Here is a 17919-nt window from a genome sequence, read left to right as displayed (position 1 = left end):
TTCTCCTCCATAGATTTCTTTTCCATCTTTTGCAGGCTGGAATACTGTATGGGATGCTTGTATGGGATGCTTTGACCCTAAAAGCTAAGGTGCTTACAGGGTCAAAAGGAAGTCGTAAAAATTTACGTGTTAACTGGCATCTGTCTAACCTTCCTTGTCATTCTTAGGTGTTTGGAAGAGGGCACACGTACATTCTCACAGTAACTTGGACAAAGTGCTGTGACCAAAACAGTATTCATGGTGCTTTATAGCTAGAATGCACATGATTTGATAGGCTCTTCTTTTTAGGAAGGAAAAGGGGAAGAACGTTGAAAGTTGATTACTGCCACCGAAAAGAATGCCATCACTCCTTTCTATTTCTCTTCAACTATCGACTGGACCGGCAATTCTCTCCCCATCCAAAACCGTTTACCATGGCACCTCTCCTAGGTGCATTTCTCTTCATCAACATTCTGTTCTTGTTTCCCCTACTCCACAATGTGTCTGCTGCTAGCCATGCTGCCGGCCGTGCCATCCCAACCCATGGCACATGTAATGACACTTGTGGTACAATCCCGGTTAAGTTTCCCTTTGGGACTGGATTTGGATGTGGACACCCTTACTTTGCTAGATATGTAAAATGCAGTGCTGGTGCTCTACAATTCTCCACTGGCACTGGCATTTACACTGTTTCTTCCATTGACTACCAAACCAGCACTATTGTTGTTGCAGACCCGCTTATGTCAACTTGCTTTTCAATGCAGAATTCTGGAAGCTTTAGCTTGGATCGAGCGAGCCCATTCACTCTAACGGGTGCCAATATCTTTGTCCTGCTTGGTTGCTCAACTACATCTCCTGTGTTTGATCCAAGTGAGGATTTGTGTGATACTGGGTCAGGTACTCGTGTTTGTAGTGGTTTGTATTCTTGCAAAGGAATAACAGGAATTGGGTTGCCACAAAATGCACCCACATCCACCTGCTGTGTTTATGACTCACTGATGGGAGTAGGATCAGGTTATTCTTTGGATCTTCCAAAACTTCAGTGCTCATCATATACATCAATATACGAGTTTGGAGATGAAGGGGATCCCATGAAGTGGAAATTTGGAATTTCTTTGCAGTATAACGATTCATACTACACACCTGCATGTAAGGACTGTGAAACCAATGGAGGTTTGTGTGGCTTTGCTGGGCTGGATGGGTCATTTTCTTGCATTTGCCGAGATGGTGTGAACACTACCACAAATTGCTTTGGGCATGGTTAGTTCAACAGACCTACAAATTCCACTTGCACGGTCATTCTGTCTATATTTTTTTTATTATTACTGGATTTATCTGTTTTATGTGTTTTTTATATGTAAAAGCGTATACCTGGAGTGGGGCATGGGAACCCAAAATTCAAACCAAGACTATTATTGGAGGTATGTAAATGACGCTGCCTTATCTTGTCACTTTATTTTCTTTAACTTTTTACCCCAAAAGTCTTCCTTTTGTAGGACTTTTTGCAGTAGCATAATGCTTTCCAATGCCTCTCTTCTCTTTCTCTAAAAATTTCATTTTTTGCTTTCAAATATGTTTGTTTACCAACTTCCTTTATCTCGTCTTTTTTTTTTTTTTGGTTAAAATAGGGAATCAGTCTTTAATTTAGTTAATTATTGCATGAATATGTGACATATTCTTCCAAATCAGGCAGTGGACATTATCACATGGTCACTGCCCCATTCTTATGAACTTTCTGTATTTTTTTTTATCCTATTATTAAAAGTCAAAAACATTTTTGAACATTAGCTTACTTTTGCTTTATTTATTTCATCTTTTTCTTTGTAGCCTTTTTGCTGTTGTGGGTTTTACATCTTGTTTAAAGAAGACGGCATCAGCTCAATAATGTTGAAATCGAAAATGGGTACGCGAGTGTTCTGGGGGTGTTGCTCAAAAGCCTGTCTATGAAGATCAAGCTGTTAGCAGGAAAAAATTCATGAATATTCTTTCCATCAATGTAAGAGAGAGATATTTGTCGTGGACATAATTGATATTCAGTTTCTGGATGACAGCTGTAATATCTACTTTGCTCCATGAATGTATTATCGGATTTTCGGATTATATATATTATACAGTGATGTTTTGATGGACATTTTACTTGTTCCTTTCGTTTTTTGTCGACAAAAAGAGTACTTTCAATATGACAATTTTCTTGTTTCAACTTATTGATCCGAAAATGACATAAACAACTTGTTCTGTTTAATGTGGTGATGTTATTCAAAGAGAATGGGAGGAAATTCACTCTGAATTATCCACACCATTTAGCATTTTCTTCTAATGCATGGCACCACGGCCAAAACTCTCTGATTTTTCAATGTAAAAACATGGGAGTTTTCTAGCTTATCCAATTTAAACCGGCGCTTCCCCGTTCCCAGTTACAATAACTTGCCTGTCGATGATGCCATGGCAGCGACTTTAACATTTGGTAATTTGACTTTTCCCTTTAAAATCGGAGTATGGACTCTGTATAATGATCCAAAAGGAATCTTCCCTCAGCACATTCCACTACTTGGTTTACACTTTGCAATCAAAAACTCGCTTAACCCTTTGAAGTTTCTACTGGTCAGAGTTACATTCTCTAGTTTGGTTGCTCGATCTTATTTCTATTACTCAGTGCCAACATTGTTATCTTCAATTCTTCATGCATTTTCTTTTTGGGGTAGGTTTAAATTTTCACTTGTATGACTATCTTCATTGGAATCTTGGTTTTTGACTCTGTTCTGTGTTCACTGTGGTAGATAAGTGTTTCCTGTATATGTTATCTCCGAATTTACTCTACGTTTTGAACTGATAGTAGTAGCTTAGCTTAAACTGCTTTTCACCTTTGTTTTGGTATCTGGAAAAAGGCTTTTGTTCTTGTATAATTCTCTCTAGAAGTTTGATTTTTTATCACGGTTTGATGAAGTTCTATCATTGATTTCAGATGTTTGTGGGGATAAGAAGGTCGAGATTGATCTTCAGGACCATTCTATTGGTTCTTGCAATACTTCAAGAGGCAAGTTCACATGGAGTCCAACCTCTTTCAAGAATTGCTATTCATAAAGCAACATTGGCTCTTGACAACCGTTCTTATGTTAAAGCCTCACCTACTGTTCTGGGACTGAATGTAAGCTTAATTTGCCGCTCCTTTGCAATTACTCTTTCTATATATTTATTCTCATGGTTTTTTAAAGTTCATCTTTTCTGGGTTATATGCTATTTTTGCATTCTTCAACTCTTTATTGGGTCATTGAATCAAATGGGTTGGGACTGATGCAAAAATCTTTACCATGTAAGGGTCAAAATACAGAATGGGTTACGGTGGAGTATAGTTCACCGAACCCATCAATTGATGACTGGATTGGGGTTTTTTCTCCTGCAAATTTCAGGTATAATAGCATTTCAAAACCTTCCCTCTGAATATACTTATGTTGAATTGGCTAAAAAAGACATTATCTGTTACACTTGTATATGCTATTTTGCTTTATACGAGCTTACTAGTATTTATCTGACAGTAAACCTTGCTATTTGAAAATTTTCAGTGCTTCAACTTGCCTTGCGGAAAATCCAAGGGTTACTCCTCCATTATTGTGCTCTGCACCTATTAAGGTTGATGTGACACTTCTTTGACACATGATATTTTCAAGGGTTGTTCCTTAGCCTGCTTTCAATTATTAATGGAATATAAGTTACAATTAGTAAGATTAACCATCTTCTTTCAACAGTATCAGTATGCAAACTACACTAGTCCTGACTACCAAGATACGGGAAAAGGGTCCTTGAAGCTTCAGTTGATTAACCAGAGATCAGACTTCTCTTTTGCACTATTTTCGAGTGGTTTGTTAAATGTATGTTCACAGCACTTCTTGCCTTGTATTATACATCTCTATGATAACTAGTTGGGCTTATACAATTATCTTACATTAAAACTACATCTTTGCTCCATTTTTTCTCTTGATAGAGAGTCATCCATGAAGAAACTATCATGTGGTAATGATTCTCAAAACTAGTTAGGATTATATGATCTGCAGGCAACAAAACCTATTCTATCTATGTCAGCTACATACTTGTTTGTTGTCATTGTACATATGATCCTGATTTTGGATTCATCTTGATATCTTCCAATATTAAACCTTGTTCCACCCGGGACTTGGAAAATATATTTTTCTATGATTATGTTTCTTGCTTGTATTTTCTTTTCGATCTTATATGTTTCTGGCTTGTGTTTAAAACTTATCATATGAAAATTATGACTGTTTTCTGCAATTCAATGTTGGTTAATCCTTTCTGCAGTTATTTATTACTTCATTATTTTTTTTTGTGTGTGTTATAACAGCCAAAGCTGGTAGCAGTGTCAAACACAGTATCTTTCATAAATCCAAATGCCCCCGTTTACCCACGGTTAGCACAGGGAAAGGAATGGAATGAAGTAAGTAAAATTTCTCCTATGTAACGAGAGCATGGATGTTCTTTTTGGCTTGTAGAGATATTGGTTGAGCAGGTTTTTGTCATGTTGCAGTTTTTCCCCTCATATTAGGCTTGTGCAGCATTAGGCTTGTGCAGCATTAGGCTTGTTGGACATTCTCTATTGCTTCCGGGATGATCTTTAGTTATTATTCTGTTTTTGAGCTGACATTCAACAGATAATATAGTCTTGACCTGATTACTCAGATGACAGTAACATGGACTAGTGGATATGGGATTGATGAAGCAGAACCCTTTGTTCAATGGGGTCCAAAAGGAGAACATCAAAAACATTCCCCAGCTGTTACTCTGACTTTTGAACGTAACAGCATGTGTGGTACGTATCTCTTTGGACAAGAATTCTATTTCCATGAGATTTATAGCAAAATTGATGAGAGTTTGCAACTTTAGGATGCAAATATCTTTGTAATAGAATCCTACATAACCATCAAAACATGGTATTAAATAGAACAAAGACACCTTAGGGTACTGGAACATTTAATAATAGCATAAGAAAAGGAGAAAAAATGTCTAAATAGAGTAAATCGGTTACATACTGCTTTAAAATTGTTTGGATTGTTAATTTTCTTTAATGTCAATCAATTCAGTTGTTCTCTGATTTAGACTCAATTTGTAGTGTTTTTTTCTGTACCTAAAAAAGGTAAAGAAAAGGGTACTCAAGTACTTTTACAGACTAAATCAAAGTGATTCATTTGTTGGTTTAAACTTTCCTTTCCTTTCCTTTCCTTACAGTTATAATTTTCTTCTTTTAATTTTCCCTTATATAGATGCATCATCTTACCATACGTTCAGGTGCACCAGCAAGGACAGTTGGATGGCGTGATCCTGGATATATTCATACCAGTTTTTTGAAAGAGTTGTGGCCAAACAGAGTGTATGTTATATATGGAACTCTAATTAAGTTCACAATTGCTCCTCAAGTTTCTTTCGAAGGAGTATCTTTTAGTACATAGTTATTATAACTTATGCAAATTTGCTTAAGGAGTTAGCTAGATTAAGGTTTATGTTGCAAACTGATTGCTTTGATAAAATAACTTCCAGTTGTCCTTGCAATACTATATTTTCTTCACTCTACTTACTTCATCCTTGATAATATCAAAAAATTTTTGTTACTCAAATTTAAGTTAGAAATGTTGAATGACGAAGGTAACAGGGATTCATATATCTTACAAGCAAAGACCTAGCAGGAGAATCATAGAAATGTGGTTTTGTGCTGTTTGTTGGTAGTGTCTATAAATAATGATGCACGCAGCTACAAATTCTGTACATTTTCCTCCTTTATGTGCTTAGTAAATTCGGATAGGATCAATCTCGTTTAACATATTTGATTTGAGATGTTAGATTATCTAGATGACATAAATAGCTTTTTAGCTTTCCCAAATTTTATGCAACTTATGATTCAACAAGTTTTCCATTTACTGTGTAGGTATACCTACAAACTGGGGCATAGATTGGTCAACAGTACATATATTTGGAGCAAGGAATACCAGTTTAGAGCATCTCCATTTCCTGGTCAAAATTCTTTGCAACGTGTAGTCATTTTCGGGGACATGGGAAAGGTTTGAATTGGATTTCAATTTCTATATACCTAAGCTGCATTTCCCTCAGTCTTACTGTAATCTTTGCTAGCTTCCTACCACTTTGTTCCTGTCATTACTCGATCTATCCTACATCATTGTATGAATTGTCATGATGTTTTGCTCTACCATCTATTCTTTCTCTAGGCATACATTCATGAACAATTATGTCCCAGCATTCATTACTTTATGAGAATGAAGTGGCGTACTTGTTGAAGTCATTGTTTTCTGAGTATGATGTTCAATCACATCTTTACTTGCAGTTTCTTGAAGTTGAAACTTTCATCTTGCAGGATGAAGTTGATGGCTCTAATGAATACAATAATTACCAGCGTGGCTCTCTTAACACTACCAAACAGCTTATTAAAGATTTGAAAGATATTGACATAGTGTTCCACATTGGAGATATATGTTATGCTAATGGATACCTTTCGCAGTGGGACCAATTTACTGCACAGATTGAGCCCATTGCATCATCTGTGCCTTATATGATTGCAAGGTTCGCCACAAGTTAACTAGCATGTCCTTGCTTGAGTTTATATTCCTCCTCTGATTTTTACCTTATGTGGAACTCGGTGTTGATTTTTGTTGTTTAGTGGTAACCATGAGCGTGACTGGCCGGGAACAGGATCCTTCTATCAGAACATGGATTCTGGAGGAGAATGTGGTGTGTTGGCTGAAACTATGTTTTTTGTCCCTGCTGATAATAGGGCTAAGTTTTGGTACTAGTCTTTCTTGTAAACAGCTTTGAATAAAAACAGCTTGTTGTCACTACCATTGTCACTTACAAATTCAGTAAGTCATGGAACTGTTTGCATTGGATTTGATTTTGCCAGGTACTCCACTGACTATGGCATGTTCCGGTTCTGCGTAGCTGACACAGAGCATGATTGGAGAGAGGGAACAGAGCAGTACAAGTTCATTGAGCACTGCCTTGCATCAGTTGATAGACAAAAGCAACCGTGGCTGATCTTTCTTGCACATCGGGTACTTGGCTATTCTTCTGGCATCGGTTATGCCATAGAAGGATCATTTGCAGAACCAATGGCTAGGGAGAGCCTTCAAAAACTCTGGCAGAAGTACAAGGTTGACATTGGCATCTATGGCCATGTGCATAATTATGAAAGGACATGTCCCATATACCAGGTACTCCTAAAACTTTTGGCATTGCCTTTTAGCAATTTTTCTTCAACAACTTTTAGCTAACAACATTGATTTTGGAAATGGTCCATGGTACAGAATATATGCACGGACTATGAGAAACGGTACTATAAGGGCACACTGAAGGGCACCATACATGTTGTTGCGGGTGGCGGAGGAGCAAGCCTTTCAACATTCACCACCCTCAAGACCGATTGGAGTATATATAAAGACTATGATTATGGATTTGTAAAACTTACTGCATTCGACCATTCGAACCTGCTTTTCGAATACAAGAAGAGCAGTGATGGAAAGGTTTACGACTCTTTCAGAATATCCAGGGATTATAGAGACATCTTGGCCTGCACTGTGGATAGTTGCCCAAGTACAACACTTGCTTCCTGATTTTGTGAACAAGGGAAAATCTATTGTCAATAAGTACTTCAATATGCAAGTAATGTCTTTGTAATACCCCAGGCACTTGCCGTTGTCCAGAATTGCATAACAAATATGAATTAAAATCATCCTTATTGAAGAAAGAAATTGCTCAAAAAAAGGTTCATCCTTCTTTCACCACTGCAGCCACTGAAAGAACTTCGGCAATGTTTAGCTTGGCAGCTCGTCTTAGTAAATGTACTTAGTTGAAATCTGGCATGAAGCTGCCTGATAAGCCTGGTGTTCCAAATAAAAGCAGTGACCTAATTTGATATTAAATTTAATTCTTCCATTACTCACTATTGAGCTGACCACTGCTGCAGAATATATGCACCAACAAGGAGAAACAACATTACGAAGGCACCTTGAACGGATCAATACATGTGATTGCTTGCGGTGAGGGAGCAGGCCTTGCTGAATTCACAGCATCAGAATATGAAAGTTATAACAAGGACAAGGTGAAATATGGTTTGAAAAACTTGAGTATCAGACTTCTCATTGATAAAGTTCCAAAGCAAGTGGCTGTGTACCAAGTACCCAAAAATTTTGAAGAAGAAAGATGAAAGGTGAAAAAGTTGTCAAGGCCCACTGCAATTGCAAGACATATGCTAACAATGGCGATAGAAGAATAATATTTTTCGTCTATAAGCTCAACAATTTATAATGGGAATACTCTCTTGTACCTGAAATATAACAAGAAGGAAAAGTATAATAATCCACATCCAGCACCTGTTATAACGAGAACCCAACTAAATGCAGATGGGTAATCAAAAATTGAAGCTGCAAAGTTCATTCCAAAGACTCCCGCTACAGCAGCAAATACCGTGGCTACAAAAGTTGCAGCGGTGAGAAGTAACTCGAATTGAATCAGATGGTTTTGAACATTACCCTGTTAAAGTAAAGAGGAAGAAAAATGATCTTTTAATTAGTATTTACTTAACGCCTTCCCCAGTGGAAGATAAAGAGAAGGCATCATTGAATCAGTTAATCAATCCTCACCAATTTAATGTTGATCAGATCTTCAGTATCATCAATGTATTCTTTGAGCTGCATTACCAACAAGATTCGGCATCAGTGGTTTACACGAGGGATGTTATTCTAAACAATCTTCTGAAGAGTATATTTTAATTTTAGGTTCCTCAAATATCGGAAGAAAAAACTACTCAGCTTCACTTAAAGTCAATGCAATATCTATATGTTAAAATTAGAGATGGCAAAAAGATATCATACTTCTAGCTTGGCTAATTAGTTGTAGACCTGTAGGATGTGACATGCATCCCAAGCCAAGAATTTATATAACCAAAGCATCTTAATAATTTTCTACTATATTTATAATCGATCATAAAAAGATTCTAACATATCTATGGTAGGAAGTCAAAGGTCTCTTACCGAGAACAACTTGCTGAGAGTATGATCAATAACAACAAAGTATGCTTCAAGTAACATTTCAAGTTGTTCAATATTTTCCCCACCACTTGATGAACTAATTAAGCTTCCTTGTTTACTTGAAGTCACAATACTGCTAAATGCCCTTTGCAATCTCTGGGCTCCATTGGTTGATGCTACTGGTGAAACAGGAGCAGATTTTGAAACTGGTCTGGTCCCATCAGAAAAACTTGTTGGAGCATTTAGTTCACTAGGGGTGTTACCCTCTGACTTTAGTTTTTTCTCCGTGAGGTACATCTCAGCCATGTCACCATCATCATCCATAAGATGCTCTAACTCATCTCGGACCTGAAATTTCAATCTAAATCAATTATATACGAAACAAACTTACAGCAGCTACACATATTCCAAAAAGTACTGTATATAAGTATCTGTACCTTCTGAACTCGTTGAGTTAATGCAAGGAGGTGGCCTTTTAATCTCCGAACACGTTCCAGGTTAAGAGTATTAATGGATGATGCTAGTTCATCTAGCACCGGATATATCTCCATTTCCAGTTCCTTCACCTATAAAAGGAAATTTTCCTAACGTGAGGGATTTTAGCTTACAATGATATCTGTATTAATATGAACACTAATTTTACAATATTTGTTTACTTTGGTTTTAACCAGGCTAATTACCTAACGTTTTCTAGAAGACTATAACCTATATTCATCAGACTGACACATTTGGCTTCATGAAATTGCCATGCATGTTTAATACAAAGATTTAGACTTTGGGAGCAAAGCCCATCCAACCTAAAAATCCCAACTAAATAGTAGTAAATTTTGGTTCATGATAAAGGGACCCACTAATTCTTGAAAAGGGATAACAATATTAAATCTAAGCATAGTAATTGGCCAGAATTTCACACAGCTTGTTATGAAAACAACCAGTGGAAGGGAATATGATAATAGATAGACTACAAGTACTCAATCAACATGATGCCAATAGGCAGCAAATGCACTCCAATTGTGCAAATGTCAGAACATAGATTCGACACAAATTTATTGAGAAGTATATGAATAACATGGTTTATATGCAATAGAAAATTGAAAAACGGAATTTTATGCCATTAATGGAATCAGCATTGTTTTTCTAGCTGTGCCTTCGCACACATTAGCATAGCTTGAAAGCATATATCCTATGATTTGCCTATAGAAACTTTCAACCCATTTTCCATTAGGACATGTTTTGCCTATATCCTATGATTTCATTGGATTGGGGAGTCAGAACCAGCCAGACAAAATGAGCAGAACTGAGACTGACATCAGCCCTACATCATTCAAGCTTCTAAGCTGGACAAGGACAACACTTGATTCATATATAGTCAAATGAGACAAAATTCTCTCTCACTCTGTAGAGAGAGAAAATTGAGATGAAGGGAGAAGAGAGAAACTAGATAGAGTCTCTGACCACTCAGCACTATCCTCCGTCAAGGATGCTGTGCAAGTTGCACGAACCCAACCTTGTTGCAAGGTGACTATCTATATTAACATTAACATAATATTCTAGCCTGTGTATCCATGCAAGTTTAAAATTGCCACCTCAGTTGAAAGAGTCAGCTAGGAAAATAAAAAAGCATCATTATTTCTGGTGAATATTAGTAAAATTAGGAGCCTGAAGATTATACAGGCTGTACCTCTACAGAATACCCTCAGTGTTGAGTAAAAGAAATTAAATTGATTATGAAACTGGAAAAAGCATTTCAAGCAGTTCCAACAATTAGCTAGTGATAGAGGTTATGGCATACCTGTCCATCCAAAGACGTGCAGGTCAGTTCCAATGCCAGTTCCAGAGCCCTAAATTCAAATGGCAGGTCATCTGAATCAAACAGGCACCTAAAGTAAGCAACTTATTTGACCTTTATAAAAAGTAGTAGTTCCAAACTGCCAAATAAATTAAGACAGAAAGAAACACAAATAAGAAATGCCATAAAAACTCTTTGGTAACCAACTAATTTTGGAAGCATTATTTGGGCTAAATTTGTAATTTTTCATCTTCCTGAGCAGAGAAAGATGTCTCTATTTTTCAGGAGCAGCGTAGCAGTCAAATTCAGTGACATTACAGTTTTTCTCATATGCTTCTTTACACAAGATAACAGGTCAAAAGATATTGTGGAGCTGGAGAATATATCAGAAATTTTTCTAAAAATGATTTCAACCGCCAGTAGCAGTAAAAATTGTTTAGTTATGACTCTTTCAGTCATCCACTTTAAACCAAATTAAACTACAGGCTATCAATATCATACAAGTATGCATCTTTACCAGCTTGGTCTTTATTTGTCTGAAGACGCTTGCATAATTCTGACTTGTATTGAACAACATTTTTATCCAAAGAATTCATCAAGATAACCTCCTCAGCTGTGATTATACATCTTATTTGCTCAAGACTGACCACGATAGCCTTCTCCCTTCCTAGTATTGTTGAAGGATAAATAAACAAAGGGTCCAAAAGCCTTAGGTCCCTGGATGGCAAAGAACATTGTCTCATTATTCTAGCCTTATCAAGCTCCAAAATCTTTGCATTCCCATCTTGATCAATCTTTATCCATGAACGACTGTTGTGCCCTCTCTTCTTCACACCTGGGAAGCCAGACCCACGAATCGCATGCGCACCTGAATTAAGCCTTTCACTGTTATTGGAAGATGTAGATTCAGGAACATCAGAGGGAAGAAAATGCCCCCGTGATTCTTCCATTGATCTTTAGTTATTCCTTCTCTGATTCCGGGCAACAGTTTTGCAAATAAGTGATGTATCATGTATCAGAAGACGTCGCAACAACAGCAGCCTCCCTCATTTGAGCTGGTAATCAGATGCATTTGAACTCAGGGTTATTGACATTTCTATTATCCATGTTATCTTGTCGGGCATGAAGCAACAATCCTGAAAACTTTAGGTAGATATATAAGAAAGCAGGCAAGGAATCACTTTAAAAAAGAACTGCTTTCAATGGAGAAAGTACAAACTTAATAGGAAGCCTCAATTAACAAACCAATCTAACAAAAACCAAAACTCTGCTCACTTTGGTAGCTGATAATTTAGAAGCAGAACAAAGAACGAGGAATCCACCTTGAATCTTATGTTTCATCATCCAACAAGGGACAAAAACCAGCAATTGCCCATTTTTAGTTGAAGACCAATAACTAAACTAAACACCAACAATTGAAAAATGTATAAATTGGTTCAACGATTAAATCCCAGTATGAGATTAACTCAAACAGGTATAATTCTCTATCAAAAAACACGAACCCCAGCACTCAAAAACCCTCAAATAGCACTCCAACACTAAATATAGCAACTTATCTGAAGACCCAAATGACAAAAACAAGCCAATTCTGTTTAGAAGATTAAACATGAAAGCAAGCAAATTTACGAATATGAAATAAAAACAAATAAAAGATGGTTAAGAAAAATGGAAGAACAATGATTATACCACTTAAAAAGAAAGGTTCAAAATCAGCAAACTGGTGGAGGGAATCTGGGATTGTGTTGTTGCATTTAATGGAAGAGAATAGAGACAGTGGGACAAGGGATGTAAGGTGAACAAGTGCCACCATCAACAATTTCCCCACTCGTTTCTAGCCTCTCTCGGCTGTCGAATTTTGCAGTTAATTCAGTAACATTATAACTATTAACTTACAACGTTTTTTTTTTTTTTTTTTTAAGAGTTCGGATATTTTATATGTTTAAAAATTTAAAATTTTGTATATTTTGTTGAATAATTTTAATATTATTAAAAATAATAAATGGCAAATCTCAAAATTATATTTGATAATTATATTTGTATTTATTTTGTATAAATACATATAAAATAAAAAAATTTGTGATGAAATAAATAATAAAAAAAAGATAAGAGATTAGATCAGAAAAAACAAAGTAAGGGACCGTAAAAAAAAAGAGAGAGGGCAGGGGAAAGATCCGGACATTGAGAAGCAAACAACGAGATTATATTGTTCTAAAACAGGTACTGATAACAAAGGCCAAGCCCTAGATTTTAAGTTGAATTTTATCATTTTTGTAATTGGATGATATTATTATTCTTGTAAGCTTAACAATACAAAACATTTTTTTATTTTTTTCAAAATTAATTTTTATTAAAATTTCAAATTATATCATTTTAATTTTTTTTTAAATATCATTTCCATCTTATATTATGTATCATGTTCAAATTTATTAAATCTACTAAAATTTATCCAAAAAATTATTGTACAAACAAATCAAAAATAAATATTTAGATAAAATTATAAATAAATAATTAAAAACATTAATTATATTAAATAAATAATAAATAAATCCTAATCATAACAACTACTAAGTAATACCTAAAGATATAAATAAGCAAGAAAAGATTTCAAAATTCAAATTAAGAAATTTCAATATTTGAACTCTAAAAACAAATTAAATCCAAATTCAAAGTTAAATAAATAATTTATACACCTTTTTAACATAATAAAATATTGAATCTTTGGCAAAAAATTTGAATCTAAAAATTTGTAATTTAAAATTAAAAAAAAAAAAAGGAAGGAAAGATTTAAAGAGATCGGTAAGTATTAATCAATCTAACAAGCTACGAATGAAGTCATAAAGAGCATATAAATAATATATATAGAGCTAATTTTAAGGAGTTGAGAAAAAATTAGAAAAATAGTGTGTATGTGTATGAGTATTTATTTATAATATTTTAAAAAATATTTTAAAAATAAATTTAAATAAATTTTTTATTAATAAATTAATAATTCATGTTGGATTTGAGTTCTAAATCTTTGTCGAAGACAATCCGAGTCACGAAATTAAATTAGGCCTGCGAACATGACGGGCAGTTGGAGAGCTAAGGTAACAATGTTTCCAAAAACAACGGAGTTGTTCATTTTTAAAGCAAGGAGAACTAATCACAACATGCCACATCAACCAACGCAACCCAAAAACTCTCATGTAACAAACGTGGCACGACATGATACGCTAATGGAAGAAAATTGATGAATAAGCAAAACCGCACCATAACCATCCCCTACTTTGCAAACGGAAAACGAAGAAGTTAAAAGGTGACGCGAAAGTTGATACAATGAAGTTCGTTAGTTCAGTTTACAAGACAGAACCAGAAATTCAGAAATTAACGCTACTCCATCCATACATCAAATCATAACTCCTAGATTTTTTTTTTAATTTTGATTTCTTTAATTTAAAAAAAAAAAAGAAAAATCAATTGGTAATTTGATTCAAAATTATGTTTCAAATTTCTGGTAAATTCCATCTCTATCTTCAGTGAGAATTCGGGCTAAAATATTACAATTTTCTTTTTTAATCCCCAATTTTCCTTTTATTATTTTTTAATTTAATAGTGTTAAATGTGAGTTTTAAGTACTTGTTCAAAGCATAGCTAAAGATTACTGGAAATGTTTTCGGCGAGTTTGATTTCGGTGGTTACAGATGTTTAATGCTACAAAGTAAGGTTTTTTTTTTTCATTTTGCAATGAATTTCTTTATGATATTTATTTTTCTTACGCAAGAGTAAACATAATAAATATTGTTTCAGGGAAATGAAAAGAATTAATAATTTTTTTATTGTTAAAATATATTTTTTAGAAATATTGATTCAGCAATTTGATAATGGGTTACCTCAGAATTGAAGTTTTTAATGGAATGAAACTCTTTGATTTGGGATGAATTAGTGAAGAAATTACCACTAAATGCAGAGTTTAGGAATTCGAACTCAACTGCAAAAATTCTTTAATGTCTTATTCTTCTCATGTTTGTATATGATTTTAATGGTCATAGTTTATTTGTGGACATGCAATGTTCTTCCTCAAGAAAGATTTTAAAAAAAAAATAACGTGAAGAATGGAATCATAAGTTTTCCTGAATTAATCTTACAGGATATGGTGTATGGTGAGAAGTTAAACTATCATGAATTGCATATCTTAGGCTGCTGCTGCATATATGTTTTTCATCAATTTTTAAAGCTTACCAGGTATCCCTCCTTTATTCATGTATGGATGAATGTTTGAAGCAGTTGATATGTCACATGAGATTCTTTGAACTTTAAACCTCTTAATCATTCATAAATATGGCTACATAATATGGGATTTCCTTTGTTATTTATTTCTTGCTCTTGTCATTTTCCAATTGAAAATATAAACGCAGGCATCCAACCCTGTTTCTTTCAAATATTTTAAGTTATGGACTTTGATCATGGCAATGGAAGCAGTAAGTAATCAAGAACAAACATGGAGGAAAGTTATGGGAGTGACAGCAGTAAGTATTCAAGCAGACATCAAGAACTTGATGCTGAAACTGGAAGCAGTAGGCATTCAAGTGGGGAGAGTGGAGGCAGTAAATATTCTGTTACTTATAATCCTGAGATTCATAAGGGATGGGGAAACAATAATAATTTTGAAATACACCCAGTGGTATTTGATGAAAGTGAAAGTAGTAAACGATCAGAAGTAATTCAAGAGGAAATGGATGGGATTGAGGGTGAAAAGATGAGGTTGTCAATGTCATCCTCATCTTCATCTGGTTCATCTGCAGATGATCAGTTTCAAGAGGATATAAAACCATCAAAGTCCAGATCAGGTATAACTTCCACTTCCTCCTCTAAACCTGATGAGGGTACTCAACAATCTTTTAAAGATAAACATCAAGTTTCCTGTAACAACAACTCTTCCACATTAGAAGAATGTCAAAATGGTTTTGCAGGTTCAACATCTAAATCCCAAGTTTCTAGTGTCACGCATGAATCAACATCGACACAATCCCCTCCAATCCAAGTAATGGACCGACTAGGAGAATTCGATCCTTATAGGATTCCCTCCGCTGTCTTTGCAAGAAGTAAAGTAACAACACCGATGGATTGGAGTATTGCTTCTAATGAGTCATTATTCAGCATTCAAGTAGGGAACAATAGTTTCTCAAGAGATCATTTTCCAAAACTAAAATCTGGAGAACTTTTCAAGTCAGGCGAGTTTATGGGGTTAAGTCCATCCCCTGTTGCTCTGGCTGTGGACGCTAACAAAAAGTTTGTTAATATAGACAAGAGAGAGGCAACTGTGGTATCAGATGATGCAGTCAAGGATAAAACAGGTACGACTACTGAAGAACCAATTGAGGAGAAACCAACACACCCTGTGGTATCCTGGAATTCATCCACCATTTCTAATCATTCTGATGATAGTGGAACCAGTGGACGCTCCTTTGCCTTTCCAGTGTGAGTTAACAACATACTCTATCTGCAAATACTACCATTGACAAGCATGTGCTCACTTGTTATACATGCTTTTGGAATGAAACCGTAATTTGTGCTAAATATAACTTTTTCTCTGTTGTCTATAATGTGAACCTGATACGATCATTTAATTATTCATTTATTCCGCATGCAAAAATTAGGTTAGGCATTTATATATGCATAATCATATAGAAATTTCAAAGCTAATGCTTGCTCAATGAGGAATATACGCCTTTTCTATTGCAGAAGAAAGAAAAAGAACAAGAAGAAGAAGAAAAAGCAGAAGAAATGTGCATGGTCATCATGCTACTGTTCTGATTGTAGCTGGGCATTCTGCCAACGTACAAGGCCAAGCTGCTACTGTTCTAACTACTGTTGGAACTGTAGCATAAAAAGATGGTGCTGTCACCTTTTTACCACGTATGCTTCTCTCGTTCTCCCTACTTCTGTGCATTTTATCGCTGCATATTGTACTTAATGTACCCCTATTTGCTCATGATGCATATATTTTGGCTGTTATATACAATGTACAATGAATTGATCTAGACCTTGCTGGAACTTCTTAGCTTAATTTATATTGAATTATTGCAGTTCGGAAGATGGAAGAAATGTTTCTAAGAAAGACAAAGCAGAGCAGCAGCAACAACAAGAACAGCCCTTGGCCTCTGCAGTACCCTCAAAATCAGCTTGCTGTAACTGTAGGTCATGTTTTCCTTCCTGTCGATGGCAATGGCATTGGCATCGTTGTTGTTGCTGCTGTTGTTGTTGTAATTGTTGTCGAAGAAACTGCTGTTGAAGAACTCTCAAGCCGAACTCTCCCTGCCAAAAAAGCAATCACCATGACTTCTGCTTAAATGCAAAGGCTCTCATCTTGAACTTGCCCTTTATGTGTCCATTGAAATACTTCAAAGGAATCTCAAGTTCACATATCTTTTCTTCTCATATGCATAACTATGTCAGAATCGGGTCGTTTGCCAGTGAGAAGAAAGGGAAATGCCTAGGGAGGCAATGGCTGGGAAGGGGAAATCATCTGCCCCTACATGTAATTTTCTCCTATTTTGCATCTGTAGCTTTGTGAATTTGTCTCTAGTTTAATTATTTACGCATTAGTTTCATTAGATTTTTTTTCACTATCTTCTCCAAGCTTTCACATTCATTTTGCCTTTACCTTCATAAATAATTTGGTCATAACCCAATCAGCCAAAAAACAAAGGGAAATATGAATACATATGATCAAACTTAATAAGTTATGGCCTTCCCAACTCAACTGTCAGGGGACAAACAAAAGGATCAGCGCACCAGAATGTCATTGAAATAACTTGTCAAGGAACTGTAAACTCTGCTTGAAAGTAGCTTATGAAAATGGAGCTTTTTCTTTGGTATGGCTCTTGGCCTTAACCATGAGCAACTTCAATGGGAAAATTTATGCATTGAAGGAGTTGGAGCAGCAAATTAACATAAGAAAAGCGTGTTAATATAGACATTCTCTCCTACAGATCTGACACGTTCTTTATCTCAACTTTTAACAAGCTCTTCGATCATCAGACTAGGAATTACGTGAACAAAATTGAAAGTCCTGAATTTTTTAGTTAGATATTGGTAGATACGACTTGTTTGGAGCAACATACTGAATTC

General features: G+C 35.4%; 4 protein-coding genes across 14 annotated transcripts; 3 read left to right on the top strand and 1 right to left on the bottom strand.

Annotated features, from left to right (window-relative positions):
• Window positions 1–87: 87 nt before the first annotated feature.
• On the top strand, window positions 88–2106 carry LOC111317742 (uncharacterized). Its single transcript, XM_089755840.1, has 3 exons — window positions 88–1239; window positions 1344–1400; window positions 1807–2106. The coding sequence occupies exons 1-3, from the start codon at window positions 414–416 to the stop codon at window positions 1839–1841; spliced, it is 918 nt and encodes a 305-aa protein (XP_089611966.1). The 5' UTR covers window positions 88–413; the 3' UTR covers window positions 1842–2106.
• Window positions 1836–7727, top strand: LOC111318257 (putative inactive purple acid phosphatase 1). Of its 5 annotated transcripts, none has more exons than XM_089755793.1 (13): window positions 1836–1975; window positions 2942–3124; window positions 3295–3386; window positions 3540–3606; window positions 3723–3845; window positions 4334–4426; window positions 4669–4798; window positions 5275–5356; window positions 5909–6041; window positions 6353–6558; window positions 6656–6781; window positions 6896–7205; window positions 7299–7727. In XM_089755793.1, the coding sequence occupies exons 1-13, from the start codon at window positions 1955–1957 to the stop codon at window positions 7602–7604; spliced, it is 1872 nt and encodes a 623-aa protein (XP_089611919.1). In that variant the 5' UTR covers window positions 1836–1954; the 3' UTR covers window positions 7605–7727. The 5 variants fall into 5 exon arrangements, with proteins under 5 accessions (XP_089611919.1, XP_089611929.1, XP_089611918.1 ...); XM_089755803.1 differs by lacking the exon at window positions 1836–1975 and adding an exon at window positions 2274–2443; XM_089755792.1 differs by lacking the exon at window positions 1836–1975 and adding an exon at window positions 2435–2580.
• A 67-nt stretch (window positions 7728–7794) lies between these two features.
• MGT3 (magnesium transporter 3) lies at window positions 7795–12694 on the bottom strand. 7 transcript variants are annotated; one of them, XM_089755820.1, is made up of 8 exons: window positions 12496–12693; window positions 11327–11952; window positions 10813–10883; window positions 9458–9586; window positions 9024–9368; window positions 8634–8681; window positions 8318–8523; window positions 7795–8048 (listed from the first exon to the last, which is right to left on the bottom strand). In XM_089755820.1, exons 2-8 carry the CDS (start codon window positions 11757–11759, stop codon window positions 8009–8011), a joined length of 1272 nt encoding a protein of 423 aa, XP_089611946.1. In that variant the 5' UTR covers window positions 11760–11952; window positions 12496–12693; the 3' UTR covers window positions 7795–8008. The 7 variants fall into 7 exon arrangements, with proteins under 7 accessions (XP_089611946.1, XP_089611943.1, XP_089611958.1 ...); XM_089755817.1 differs by having other exon boundaries at window positions 11327–11945; XM_089755832.1 differs by having other exon boundaries at window positions 8364–8523; window positions 11327–11945.
• Window positions 12695–15286: 2592 nt separating this feature from the next.
• LOC111317741 (suppressor SRP40-like protein) lies at window positions 15287–17406 on the top strand. Its single transcript, XM_089754486.1, has 2 exons — window positions 15287–16266; window positions 16876–17406. The coding sequence occupies exons 1-2, from the start codon at window positions 15287–15289 to the stop codon at window positions 17078–17080; spliced, it is 1185 nt and encodes a 394-aa protein (XP_089610612.1). The 3' UTR covers window positions 17081–17406.
• Window positions 17407–17919: the final 513 nt, after the last annotated feature.

The sequence above is a fragment of the Durio zibethinus genome, chromosome 2 (genome assembly GCF_047325235.1).
Source record: "Durio zibethinus cultivar Kanyao isolate XHJ-2024 chromosome 2, ASM4732523v1, whole genome shotgun sequence".
In the NCBI taxonomy this organism is placed as follows: Eukaryota; Viridiplantae; Streptophyta; class Magnoliopsida; order Malvales; family Malvaceae; genus Durio; species Durio zibethinus.
Note: the sequence above shows the minus strand (reverse complement) of the source record. Positions and strands in the feature narration are given on the sequence as shown.

Excerpts from the sequence above, each read along its gene's own strand:
- MGT3 (XM_089755820.1), bottom strand. The coding sequence starts at position 11,759 with ATGGAAGAATCACGGGGGCATTTTCTTCCCTCTGATGTTCCTGAATCT. Across the intron at positions 9,587-10,812 it reads GCACGTCTTTGGATGGACAG|GTGAAGGAACTGGAAATGGA; the intron begins GTATGCCATAAC and ends TTCCTTTTATAG. Across the intron at positions 8,682-9,023 it reads CTCTCAGCAAGTTGTTCTCG|CTCAAAGAATACATTGATGA; the intron begins GTAAGAGACCTT and ends TTGGTAATGCAG.
- LOC111317741 (XM_089754486.1), top strand. The coding sequence starts at position 15,287 with ATGGAGGAAAGTTATGGGAGTGACAGCAGTAAGTATTCAAGCAGACAT. Across the intron at positions 16,267-16,875 it reads CGCTCCTTTGCCTTTCCAGT|TTCGGAAGATGGAAGAAATG; the intron begins GTGAGTTAACAA and ends GAATTATTGCAG.
- LOC111318257 (XM_089755793.1), top strand. The coding sequence starts at position 1,955 with ATGAATATTCTTTCCATCAAT. Across the intron at positions 3,125-3,294 it reads CTACTGTTCTGGGACTGAAT|GGTCAAAATACAGAATGGGT; the intron begins GTAAGCTTAATT and ends TTACCATGTAAG. Across the intron at positions 3,846-4,333 it reads TTTCGAGTGGTTTGTTAAAT|CCAAAGCTGGTAGCAGTGTC; the intron begins GTATGTTCACAG and ends GTGTTATAACAG.
- LOC111317742 (XM_089755840.1), top strand. The coding sequence starts at position 414 with ATGGCACCTCTCCTAGGTGCATTTCTCTTCATCAACATTCTGTTCTTG. Across the intron at positions 1,240-1,343 it reads CACAAATTGCTTTGGGCATG|CGTATACCTGGAGTGGGGCA; the intron begins GTTAGTTCAACA and ends TATATGTAAAAG. Across the intron at positions 1,401-1,806 it reads AACCAAGACTATTATTGGAG|CCTTTTTGCTGTTGTGGGTT; the intron begins GTATGTAAATGA and ends TTTTCTTTGTAG.